Consider the following 10,855-nt stretch of genomic DNA (forward strand, 5'->3'; position numbering starts at 1 on the left):
CCTTAGTCGCAACCAGAGCCAGCCCTCTCCCAGTCGTGAGTCCTCGACGAGGTCACCGTCTTCAAGGTCTGGTGCGCCTATGCTCGGCAGTTAGCTGCTAGATGGTCCATTCGGACAACACAGGGTCATTTCTCGTCCTCATAGTGGTGGCACCGACCAACCACTCGAATGATGGATTGCGATGGCCACCGAAGGGTCTTCGTGAGGGTTCCTCTCTCCAGATCCGATGGCCACTGTCGACGGGGCGCACTGGCGTTGCGGGAAGAAGGCTTCTTTGTGGGTTTTGGCAGCTCTCACTCTGACCAATTTGCATTCGACGATGAGATGAATTCTATGGATGGCAACTTTGATGCAGAGGGTTGGTTGTGCAATAGTGGCGGTGACACCACCACATCAAGATTCTACTACGTTTGTAGTTGTTGGGGTCGCGAAAAGTAGTGGAAACAAAACATGATTGACTTCGATAGTGGTGCTTCTCGAGTACCCAGTGTCAAGCTCCGGGGCAAAAACCCTATGTCTGACCCGAGTTGATTATACCTGGCAATGGCGATGTTTTGTGTCGTGACCTTGTTGCAGGCATTGCTCAGGTATGCTCGGACTTGTTCTTCATGGTGAAATCCTATGATCTTGACTTTGGTGGTTGGATCCGGTGACGATGACGGTTGACCGATGTACCCTTTCTGAAGGTGTTGTTGTTAAAGAACTTTTCTCATGATCTTTGTGATGTCAAGTGATGGTTGACGCAGACATGGTCATTGTTGTAGTTTATCGATCGCTTTTGTTAGTTTTTTTTGTTCTCTCGCTTAGGCATAACTTTGGTGTTGTATATTCGTGTCTTTCTACTTTTGTGTGTGGGTGTTGACTTAGATGTGTGCATCATCAATAAATCCACCGTTTATCTTGGAAAAAAATCAATCAAATCTGATTGCAACTTCGACCATGGTAGCATCTGACTCTCTCCCCGGTCCTGAGGCCTCACTTCGCCCCCACCCAGAAAACGCCCTCGCTCTCCACCCTCACCTTACACCGGCGGGAGAGGAGCGTGCTTCTCCGCTCGCTGAAATCTCGCGGCTCCTGCTGGTTGATGTTCTGCTCCGGGCCTGGCACAGCAAGGTGAGAACACAATCCCTTGTTCGTACTATTTGCTGCCCATGAATTGGATCTGAGCAGAGCATCATCCACATTTGCAGAGGCCAGAGGGGGGAGGCCGGTGGTAGGTAGGCTTCTGCTTCTCCGTCGTCCTCGCCGGGTCGAGCGGATTCTCTTGGCCGGTGTGCTGCTCTGATGCCGTCTTCCCCGTGCGTACTCAACACTGCACAGGTCTTTTTTATCCATCGAAACCCTAACTAATAGCTGCACTTTAGAGTAAGATATTCTATTAGCTTTGCGTGCTTCCGATCCAATTAATTCATTGTTAGTTAATCCATGAGTTTCCAAGTGTGTGTAATTAGCCCATGGTACATGGAAGGTACTATGTGCAGTTAGCCCTTCTTCCAGTTTGTTATGACTTCTGACTGATTAATCAGCTATGCATCGAGTTAATTAATTCATGACTTCCTTGCTTCTTTATGATATTCGTGTTTGGAGTGAGTGTATCTACACACCTGCAGAGCTCTTGAAACAAATGAGTAAGAACAGATTGATTATTAAATGCATGGAAAGCTGCAAGAAAACCAAACGGCTAGAAATCTGTAGGTGTGAAAGTAGATTACGTGCAAAGATCCTTTACAGAGAGCATTATGTCGTGACCAAATTCTTGGTCTAATCCTGCATATCTATAAGCGGTTGTTCAGTTTTGCTTTTAGTACTGAATCGAACTTAATTTTCTTCACGATGTCCATCATTTCGTTGTTTCTATTGCTCTATACTAATGTTTATGATTACACTATCCCAATAAAGCTGAACTTGAAATGGATTAAAATGATTAACTCGTGTAGCAACTGCTTTATCCCCCAATAAAACATAGTTTCAGATGATTGAATTATGTTACAGTTTTTTTGTTTCCATGATTAAAAAACTGCTTTCGTGTCTATCCTGACATTATGAGTTTTGCTTTTCATTAAACTACAATAGAGATGGACACTGAGAATGGTTTTCTTGCTGCTAAGCTAACTGATGATCTAGTCGTGGAGATCCTCTCCCGGCTGCCGTTCAAGTCTTTTTGCCGCTTCAAATGTGTCTGCAAGGCCTGGCTTGCCTTCTCCTCTAATCCAGACTACTGCAAGAAGCTTTTGAAAATTCCGATGGGTCTTCTGTATCAACGCCGTTATGATGAATTTGATAATGATTTCGATGACTCTGCTATCAAGCTTGCTAGCCTGCCCCACAATGATAAGGAATTTGATGAAGCTCTTAGTTTCCTACCACAATATGAGCAGTTAGAGCTGATGGACTCTTGCAATGGCCTGGTCCTTTGTAAGTACAAGAGCAGCTGTACTCCTTTTGGTATTTGCCGCTTCATCGTGTGCAATCTGGCAACACGAGAGTGGAAGGTGCTCCCTGATACTCCTCCTAGCGATTATGACCCATCATGGTCGACAAAGTTCTATATCTTCAACTTTCAACGGCTGAGTACCCGCTATTGGGCATTTGGCCCCGTCAAACTTCAGGTGTTCTCGTCTGACCTTAACACCCGGTTCCTGGACGATACATCAGTGCTCTCTGAGACAAAAGTTTATCGACTACACATGTTTATAGATGGAGCATTGTATGTGCACACAGGTTTGCATGACATTCTGGTACTGAAGAGCTTGGAGGAAACTAGTTCTGGCATTCCGCCGTCTCTTCGGACTATTAAGTTGCCGCATGAAGACGGCGCTTTTATGGGTAGGTTTGGCCAATGTTGCTTCGGCCAATCTTCGGGGGCCTTGCACTACGCATTGCCAGAGGAGGATGCTCGTGCGATTCTTGTTTGGAGTCTTGATGCTGATGAGCCTTATGAGTGGAGCCTCAAGTACCGCCTCAATATGAGCCAAGCATTCGGAAGGGACAACCTTCGTCAGCATGATGCACGCCACTGGAAATGCGACTATGCTGTCGTCTCTCTTGACCTGGAGAGAGATGGTATTTTCCTGTTTGACAAACGGGAGGACAAGATTCGTTTGTACAAAATAAGCACCGGTGAACTTACTGACATTCAACCAGAAGACCACCGCTCCCGCTTTTTGAATAACAAGTACTATCATTATGTGGCATCCTACTCAAAGCTCCCAGCTTTAACCGTGTAGTCGATACCATCTTTGTTTGGCTTTTGAGCGTGACACCTCTTTATGCTGTCAAAAAATGCAGAGGCAGTTCTTTTCTAAGTTAATTGCTATTTATGGACTGTAATCTAGGACCATTTTTTTGTTTTCTTGAACCTTTTCCATTTGAGTACCAAATATTAATGAGGCTAGCTCTATTCTGTCGTCATGTAAACTGATTGTAGCAGCAGCTGCATGTAAGCTGGGAGCCCTATGTATTCTGCCCTAGCCATCTCTCTGCAATTTCTCAGGGAAGATGCTGAATTTCTTGGAAATACTAGAGTGTGTGCTCTGTGACATCTGTCTGAATGGAAGAAATCATGGCGTGCTCCCGTGAAAGGATAAACTGGATTCAGAAAGGAGAAAGTTTTGACTATCTAGCGTTGAAACACATACTTCCTCTGTCCCATAATATAATATAAGAGGTTCCTCCGTGAGAGCGGACGTTTGGCTCCCGGGAGCCATGGAGGCCTTTTTATGAAAACAAATCAAAATTCAAACTTTTCGGTTTCAAAAAAAACTGAAAAATTGTGCAAGTAAACAAGTATGTTATTTCTATGTGTGTAAAATTTCAGAATGAAAAATGTTGAAATGCGACCTGTACAAAAAAGACAAATTCATGATCTGGGAGGATGAATAGTATCATGTGTTAAAAAGCCCCAGATTTGTCTTTTTTGCACAGCCCTCGTTTCAACTATTTTGCCCTGAAAATTTATACACATGTGTGTTATGCCTTCATGTATACGTGTGTTTTTTTTCAGAATTTTTTGAAATGTAGAAAATATGAAATTCGACAAAATTCGAAATTTTTAAAACCGAGCTCCATGGAGCTCGGCCTCCAAAGACAATATCCGGGTCCTCCGTCCCATAATATAATATAAGAGGGTTTTTGGTACTACACTAGTGTCAAAAACCGTCTTATATTCTGGAACGGAAAGAGTATTTAGCTTGACGTCATTTATGTGTACCACTTTCAGTACGTTGTACCCTACTCTAAAGCATATCATTTTAAAACACCATTCTGCATCATACTGCCCAAAATCTGATCAATTTCTATGGAATTGTCAGTTTTTACTAGAAAAATGTGGTTAGCCGCATCGTACTACTCATGCGCCATTGTTAGATACACCAAGAATTAACGAGTATGAATTGTCGGCCGAACTAGCTGGCCAACATCAATCTGACTTATGGTCTTGCCAATTCGTGGAAAATAATAAAATTGGGTAAAATTCGTCAGAAGATATCACATTTAAGGGGTTGCATTGTTCAAAGGCTGCGGCCAATTTGATAGAACCAGTTTTTTTTTTCAGCCGCCTAGGTAATAGTCGCTCTCTTTGCATTTAAGAATGACCGAGTGGCGTAGCCAGGATCAGGCCAGGCTCTGGGCAAGCCCCGGGCTGAGCATATGCTACAGTGTCAGAGCATGGTTAGAGCATGGTTAATAGTATAGCCAGCTGCTGGCTATAAACCAGTGCCATGTCATCTACAGCCAACATGTATAATAGTACATCAAAAGAGTGTACTACTTTTTTTATTAGAGTCAATTACACCGATGGTGCTTAAACTTGGCACAAACGGTCACTTTGGTGCTAGAACTTGTGGCATACATTAAACTGGTGCAGAAACTTGGCTCGGACGTGCAAATACGGTGTTAATCGCACTTGAATACAAAATTGACACTGACTTGGCGCGCCAGCGTGGTGTGGGGCCTATTTTTTTGCGAAACCCCCCTCAACTTTTTTCTATTTCTCAAAAAAACCCTTATCTACACGCGGCAGATGCCATTTCTTTTGACTCTATGACACATGGGATCCGCTTGTCACTACGTGAAAATAGAAATGAAACAAACACGCACGGGTCTCGAACCCAAGACCAACTGCTGGATAGCTAGCCGTCCAAGCCACTCCAACATTCACGTTGCAATAACAAATTCTGATAATAATTTTTAATGTAGTATCAGGAGGACGCATGTTTTTTTTTGAGCAACCATCACGAGGACGCATGTGGGACTTATATGAGCCACAAATAGCGCGGCCCATTTTGCACGCACTAGTTTTTTAATACATATGTAAAATGTAACTAATAAAAATAATGTTCAAATATTCGTGTGTTATAAATATTATATACAAACAATGATTAGTAAATAAAATTATTTGAATATACACCCATGTACTCCCTTCGTAAAGAAATATCCAAACACTCTTATATTTCTTTACGGAGGGAATATTATATAAAAATGTTTGGTAAATACGGAGATTAAATGTTTATTAAATGGATACAAAAAAAAAATACAGTTGTAGCTTATATTTAAATTATATGAAATGATGAATACAAACATTCGTGCAATATAATTTTCACTGATGATTTATATTCAGAAAAAAAATTGAAATATTAGCCACTAATGAATATTCATATGAAATTTAAATTTAAATTTGAACTTTTATTTATACAAACATTGAAATATAAACATGTGTGTATAATTTCAGAATTATTTGTATAATTAAAATAATATTTCGGAATTGTAATGTTAAAATATTTGTATTGTTATTAATTATCCAAACATTTTTGTAATTAATAAATATTATTTTAAATATATGAATATTTTTAAAATAAAACGTGAACAATTATGAAACGTAAGTTATTAAGTTGGTATGTATAATATTTATACCACACAAATAATTAAACGTTATTTTCATTACTGAGATTAGAAGTTACATACCTTTTACAAAAAAAGAACAGGTGCAAATGGGTTGCATTGATCACAGTCCATTTCAGCCCCACGAGCGTCTTTGTTGCTACATTAGTTATCCATTTTGTGACGTCAATACTAGAAGGTGGAGTCACTACGTCCTACTGTGTGCAAGGCGGGGTCAAGGGTTCGAGACACGGGAGCTTTATTTTTCGTTAATTTTCACACTGCACTGACATATGGGACCCACCTCTCATAGAGGCGATAAAATAAAATGCCAATTCAAGTTGTTTTTTGCAACAACAACAAAAAACAGGCCAACACCCTCCTCTCAGCCTTCCAATCATTGACAGTGGGCCCCATGCCATGCTGGCATGCCAAGTCAGCATCATTTCGTATCCAAACGTGATATGCACCGTACTTGCATGTCCGAGCCAAGTTTTTGCACCAGTTCAATGTATGCCGCAAGTTCTAGCACCAAAGTGACCGTTTGCGCCAAGTTCGGGCACCACTGGTGTAATTGACTCTTTATTATGTGGCCCATATTTCATTCTCACAAAGTGCCTAGGAGCACGTGCTAGAGCTGGCTCTTCATGAAGAGCCCGCTTACCTTCTCTCTCCTCTTCTCTTTCCTCCAACTACGCAGAAATATACTAGTTTATTCCTTATAGCTCGTTGACTCAGCTCTGTTGTACGTGCTCTTAATAGTATAGCCAACAACGGGCTATATAGAGTTGTCGTGTCACATATAGTCAACCTAATAGCCAACATGTATAGTAACTAATTGCTAAGTACTACTACTTTATTAATGCATGGCCCATCGTACACTCTTACAATGTTTCTTGGAGTCCGTGCTGCAGCCGGCTGTTAATCTATAACCCGCTTCCCTTCTCTCTTCTATTCTCTCTCTCAACCAACTCGGCACAAATATGATAGTTTAATCCTTATATTCTACTGACTGTATCTTATTATACTTGTAGTGTCGAGGGCGCTAAAGTCAACGAAGAGATCAGGTGCCATGGCCCAGGCGGCCGCCGGGCACCTTGGGCTTGGCTACGCGTCATTATCGACGATGCATTTCAAGGAATCTCTTTTTATGTAAAATGGTATAGCCCTTTACATTGCTTTTATAATAGAAATAACAATTTCCCACAAAAGCACGGGGAAAGCGAGAGATCAAGCAGTAGCAGAGAACCTGCTACTGCTCCGTTTTAAACCGTATATCTGCTGGCAGTGGTTTAATAGTACATGCATGTATGTAACGGGGAGTCGGGGACGATGGCTACTGCGGAGTTGGCAGTGGTTCATCGTACATACATGTATAATGGCCGGAGGCGATGGCTACTGCGGAGTTGGAGCGTAAGGGGCGTACGGGGGCCAGTACAACTGGAGCTCCATCTTGTACGTGACCGTCGATCCCCGCAGGTCCACCGGCGACGACCGGACGTAGCCCAAGGCGTACGCGAAGTCACCGGTGCCGCCCACCACCGGGTTGTCAGACGGCCTGGTGTTGTGGGTTCCCCCGAGGACGGACACGGAGCCCCGGTGGCCGCGGTGGTGGATCGTGATCTTGGCCAGCGACAGGCTCATCAGCCCGTCGAGGCTGGTCGTGATGGACGTCCCCTCCGCCACGCCGGCCACCGCGGAGGCCCCGTCGGCGTGCACCGTCAGGTTGTCGCGGAAGACGTAGACGGTGCCGAAGGGCGTGGTGGTCTGGCTGACCCCGGCGCCCGCCACGCCGTCGACGACCATGTAGCCGGTCTTGTTGATGGTCTCTTGCTGGTACAGGGTGAAGCTGAGCGTCTTGCCGCCGCCGCCGCCGTCTCTGGTCTCGTTGCTGCGTGGCGGCGCTGCAGCTGCAAGTGAGAACAGCTGGAGGTGCGGCACAATGGTGATCACCATCGTCAAGCGCAGCAGCAAGCTCGCGGACCGGGTGTTTGTAGCCATGTTGATCGATCGGTCTCTCGATGGTTTTGCTGTTGGGGCTAGCTACAGAGCGTCTCTATATATAGGGGGAGCTAGGAGTCCATCGAGCCTGAGTCAAGGTTTAGTCTTGATGAGATTTCACACTGAGCTGTTGGTGTTGGTCCAAGTCTAGCGGTGGTGTTGCTGAATGTTCTCTGTTTCCCTGTCAACTGTCTATGTTTGGTTCAAAAGGTCTTTTTACACTTCAAGAACGTATCTTGCTCGGTAAAGAAAATATAACCCATGGCCACGAGGACTCACAGAGTTTTCTAGAAAGAAGGCTCGAGACGAACAACGAAAAAAATAACAAGGCAAATTACAACAAGGGTATGTCTAAGTATCAGTCGACTGAGAAAGTCTCAGTCGGGTGACATCATCCAATTTATAGCCTAGCCCATCTTATTCCCTCGTCCAGTCTTAATGTGTTTTCCTGTTTTTGCTGGGCCGGCCATTGTCTTTGTCTTCTATTATTGTTCGTTCTTTTGGACCAGTGTTCTTTTAATGACATGTGATTTTTCTGGGCGCTGCTTGTTGTCTAGCTTTCCCGTGTCTAGTGTGACGCTAGTTCTTTGTATGGTTTTCTTGTGTCTAGTTTGTGTTCTCTTTTTTGCGTGTTGTCTAGCTTTTTGTTCTATTTCCTGTGTTTCCTAATTTAGTTTTTCCTGTTGTTTGTTCAATGTTTTTATTTATATTTCATTTTCAGTTACATGTTCACCAAAAAAGGAAGCACTTTTTTGCATTCGTCGCTATACTTCAGAAAAAAGTGTTTGTACATTTAAAAAATATCCATTGTGCGTTGATAAAATTATTGTGTAATTAAAAAATGTTCAAATAGATTTAAAAATATTCACCATATACTTTAATATATAAAAATGCATTTTTAAAATGTTCAATGTGCATTTGAAAAAATAATGAAGGTGTAGGGAGCGGCTAGTTGCTGGTACTTGTATCCCTTGCAGTTACAGTTGAAACACGGCGTGCAATAAATTTTTCATAAAAAACTGGCAGGACAACACTAAGTTGTGGTCGTGTTGAAAAATTGCAGTTGCGGTCGGGTGCGACACTTGCAGTTGCATGCCTAGTGTCGGACATGCAACTGGCCCGCCCCCTTCTCCCGCCGCCCCCTCTGACAAAACAAATGTCCAGTTGCAACCTTGTTAGGGGACATGTAGTTGCGGTCGGGTGCGGCGTTTGCAGTTGCAGGGCTGTTGTCGAGCTTGCAACTGGCTCGCCCATCTCCCGGCGTCCCCTCCGACAGAACAAAAAAGTCCAGTTGCGATCGGGTTAAAAGACATGCAGTTGCGGTTGAATGCGGCACTTGCAGCTGCGGGGCTGCTGTCGGGTTTGCAACTGGCCCGCCCCTCTCCCGGCACCCCTTCGACAAAACAAAAGTTGAGTTGCAACCATGTTGGGGGCATGCAGTTGCGGGCCGGTGCAGCGCTTGCAGTTGCGGGGCTGTTGTCGGGCTTGCAACTGGTGGGCCCCCTCTCCTAGCGCCCCCTCCGACAAAACAAAAATCGAGTTGCAACCATGTTGGGGGACATGGAGTTGCGGGGCTGTTGTCGGGCTTGCAACTGGTCCGCCCCCTCTCCCGGTGCCCCCTCCGACAAAACAAAAGTAGAGTTGCAACCATGTTGGCGGACATGCAATTGATGTCGGGTGTGTCACTTACAATTGCGGGGTTGTTGTTGGGCTTGCAACTGGCCCGCCCCCTCTCTCGGCGGCCCCTCCGACAAAACAAAAGTCGAGTTGCAACCATATTGGGGGACATGCAGTTGCGGGGCTGTTGTCAGGCGTGCAACTGGCCCGCCCCCTCTCCTGGCGCCCCCTCCACAAAACAAAAATCGGGTTGCAACCATGTTGGGGGACATGCAGTTGCGGGGCTGTTGTCGGGCTTGCAACTGGCCCGCCCCCTCTTCCGGCACCCCCTCCGACAGAACAAAAAAGTCCAGTTGCGTTCAGGTTAGAAGACATGCACTTGCAGCCGGATGCAAGAAAAAAATATATGCTAATATTCTTTTATGCATAAACAAGAAAACTATATATGAAAATGTCGGTCCTATACAAAACAAAAGCCATGGTTTAAAAACCCGCTAACAACCATCATACCCACTAACATTTATGTCTACATAGTTCAAAAATCCCCACTCATCGAAGAAAAAGTATTTCCTACATTATACAAGCATAAAAAAATGCATACATAAATAAATCCACAAATAGAGATCTGGCATAAAAGAGGAGAAAACAGATGAAAAAATGCAACTGAAGAACCTCGAGGGACGAAGACCCCTCCCCTGAGACGAGTATTCCGCGGTAGATATGGTGTCTACATGGCAATTGAAAAGTCCAAAAAAACAATGAAAAACGCCTCGCACAACCAGCACATCGCGCATCACCGAACACGAGAAAAGTAAAAAAAGAAGAAGCGAGCGCTAAACAGGTCGGGGTAACACTCGACAAGCAGTGTTGAATCTTACGGAAACAATGATCTAACATCTAACGACTATATATGTGTATCAGGACTTCAGTTAAACTCAATCGACTGAATTTTAGCAAATCCCGCTAATAAAATTTCAACTATTGCAGCCAACATTTACTTACAAAGCATCTAATGGATGTGCAACTAAAAATGATTAACAAAAAAATTGGTAGGCAATTTCGTTGCTAAAATAGGACTGCTAGAAAGTTGGAAAATATGCTAAAATCAAATAGAATAAAACACAACATTAATAAGCAAGGACAAAATGAAAAATGAAAAATTAAATTAAATAAACAAGAAGACAAACAAAACAAAAAATATGAAACGGGACGAGCAAGTAATAAATAAAAATAAAATAAAATAAAAGTTAAATACTTATAAAAAGTAAATGAAAATTAAAACAATAAAAAGGTAAAGAAAAAGGAAAAATGAAAATTTCTTTTGGGAAAAAGAGAAGCCACCAAGGACTTCCTCTCCTAC

General features: G+C 43.5%; 2 protein-coding genes across 6 annotated transcripts; one reads left to right on the forward strand and one right to left on the reverse strand.

Annotated features, from left to right (window-relative positions):
* Nucleotides 1–915: 915 nt before the first annotated feature.
* On the forward strand, nucleotides 916–3,485 carry LOC123098332 (F-box protein At2g16450). 5 transcript variants are annotated; one of them, XM_044520304.1, is made up of 4 exons: nucleotides 916–1,113; nucleotides 1,191–1,320; nucleotides 2,109–2,609; nucleotides 2,722–3,485. In XM_044520304.1, the coding sequence occupies exons 2-4, from the start codon at nucleotides 1,285–1,287 to the stop codon at nucleotides 2,743–2,745; spliced, it is 561 nt and encodes a 186-aa protein (XP_044376239.1). In that variant the 5' UTR covers nucleotides 916–1,113; nucleotides 1,191–1,284; the 3' UTR covers nucleotides 2,746–3,485. The 5 variants fall into 5 exon arrangements, with proteins under 5 accessions (XP_044376239.1, XP_044376236.1, XP_044376235.1 ...); XM_044520301.1 differs by having other exon boundaries at nucleotides 2,074–3,485; XM_044520300.1 differs by having other exon boundaries at nucleotides 2,109–3,485.
* Nucleotides 3,486–7,121: 3,636 nt separating this feature from the next.
* On the reverse strand, nucleotides 7,122–7,887 carry LOC123100173 (dirigent protein 9). The gene has a single exon (XM_044522140.1). The coding sequence runs from the start codon at nucleotides 7,876–7,878 to the stop codon at nucleotides 7,273–7,275; it is 606 nt and encodes a 201-aa protein (XP_044378075.1). The 5' UTR covers nucleotides 7,879–7,887; the 3' UTR covers nucleotides 7,122–7,272.
* Nucleotides 7,888–10,855: the final 2,968 nt, after the last annotated feature.

Source organism: Triticum aestivum, chromosome 4D, assembly GCF_018294505.1.
Source record: "Triticum aestivum cultivar Chinese Spring chromosome 4D, IWGSC CS RefSeq v2.1, whole genome shotgun sequence".
Lineage (NCBI taxonomy): Eukaryota > Viridiplantae > Streptophyta > Magnoliopsida > Poales > Poaceae > Triticum > Triticum aestivum.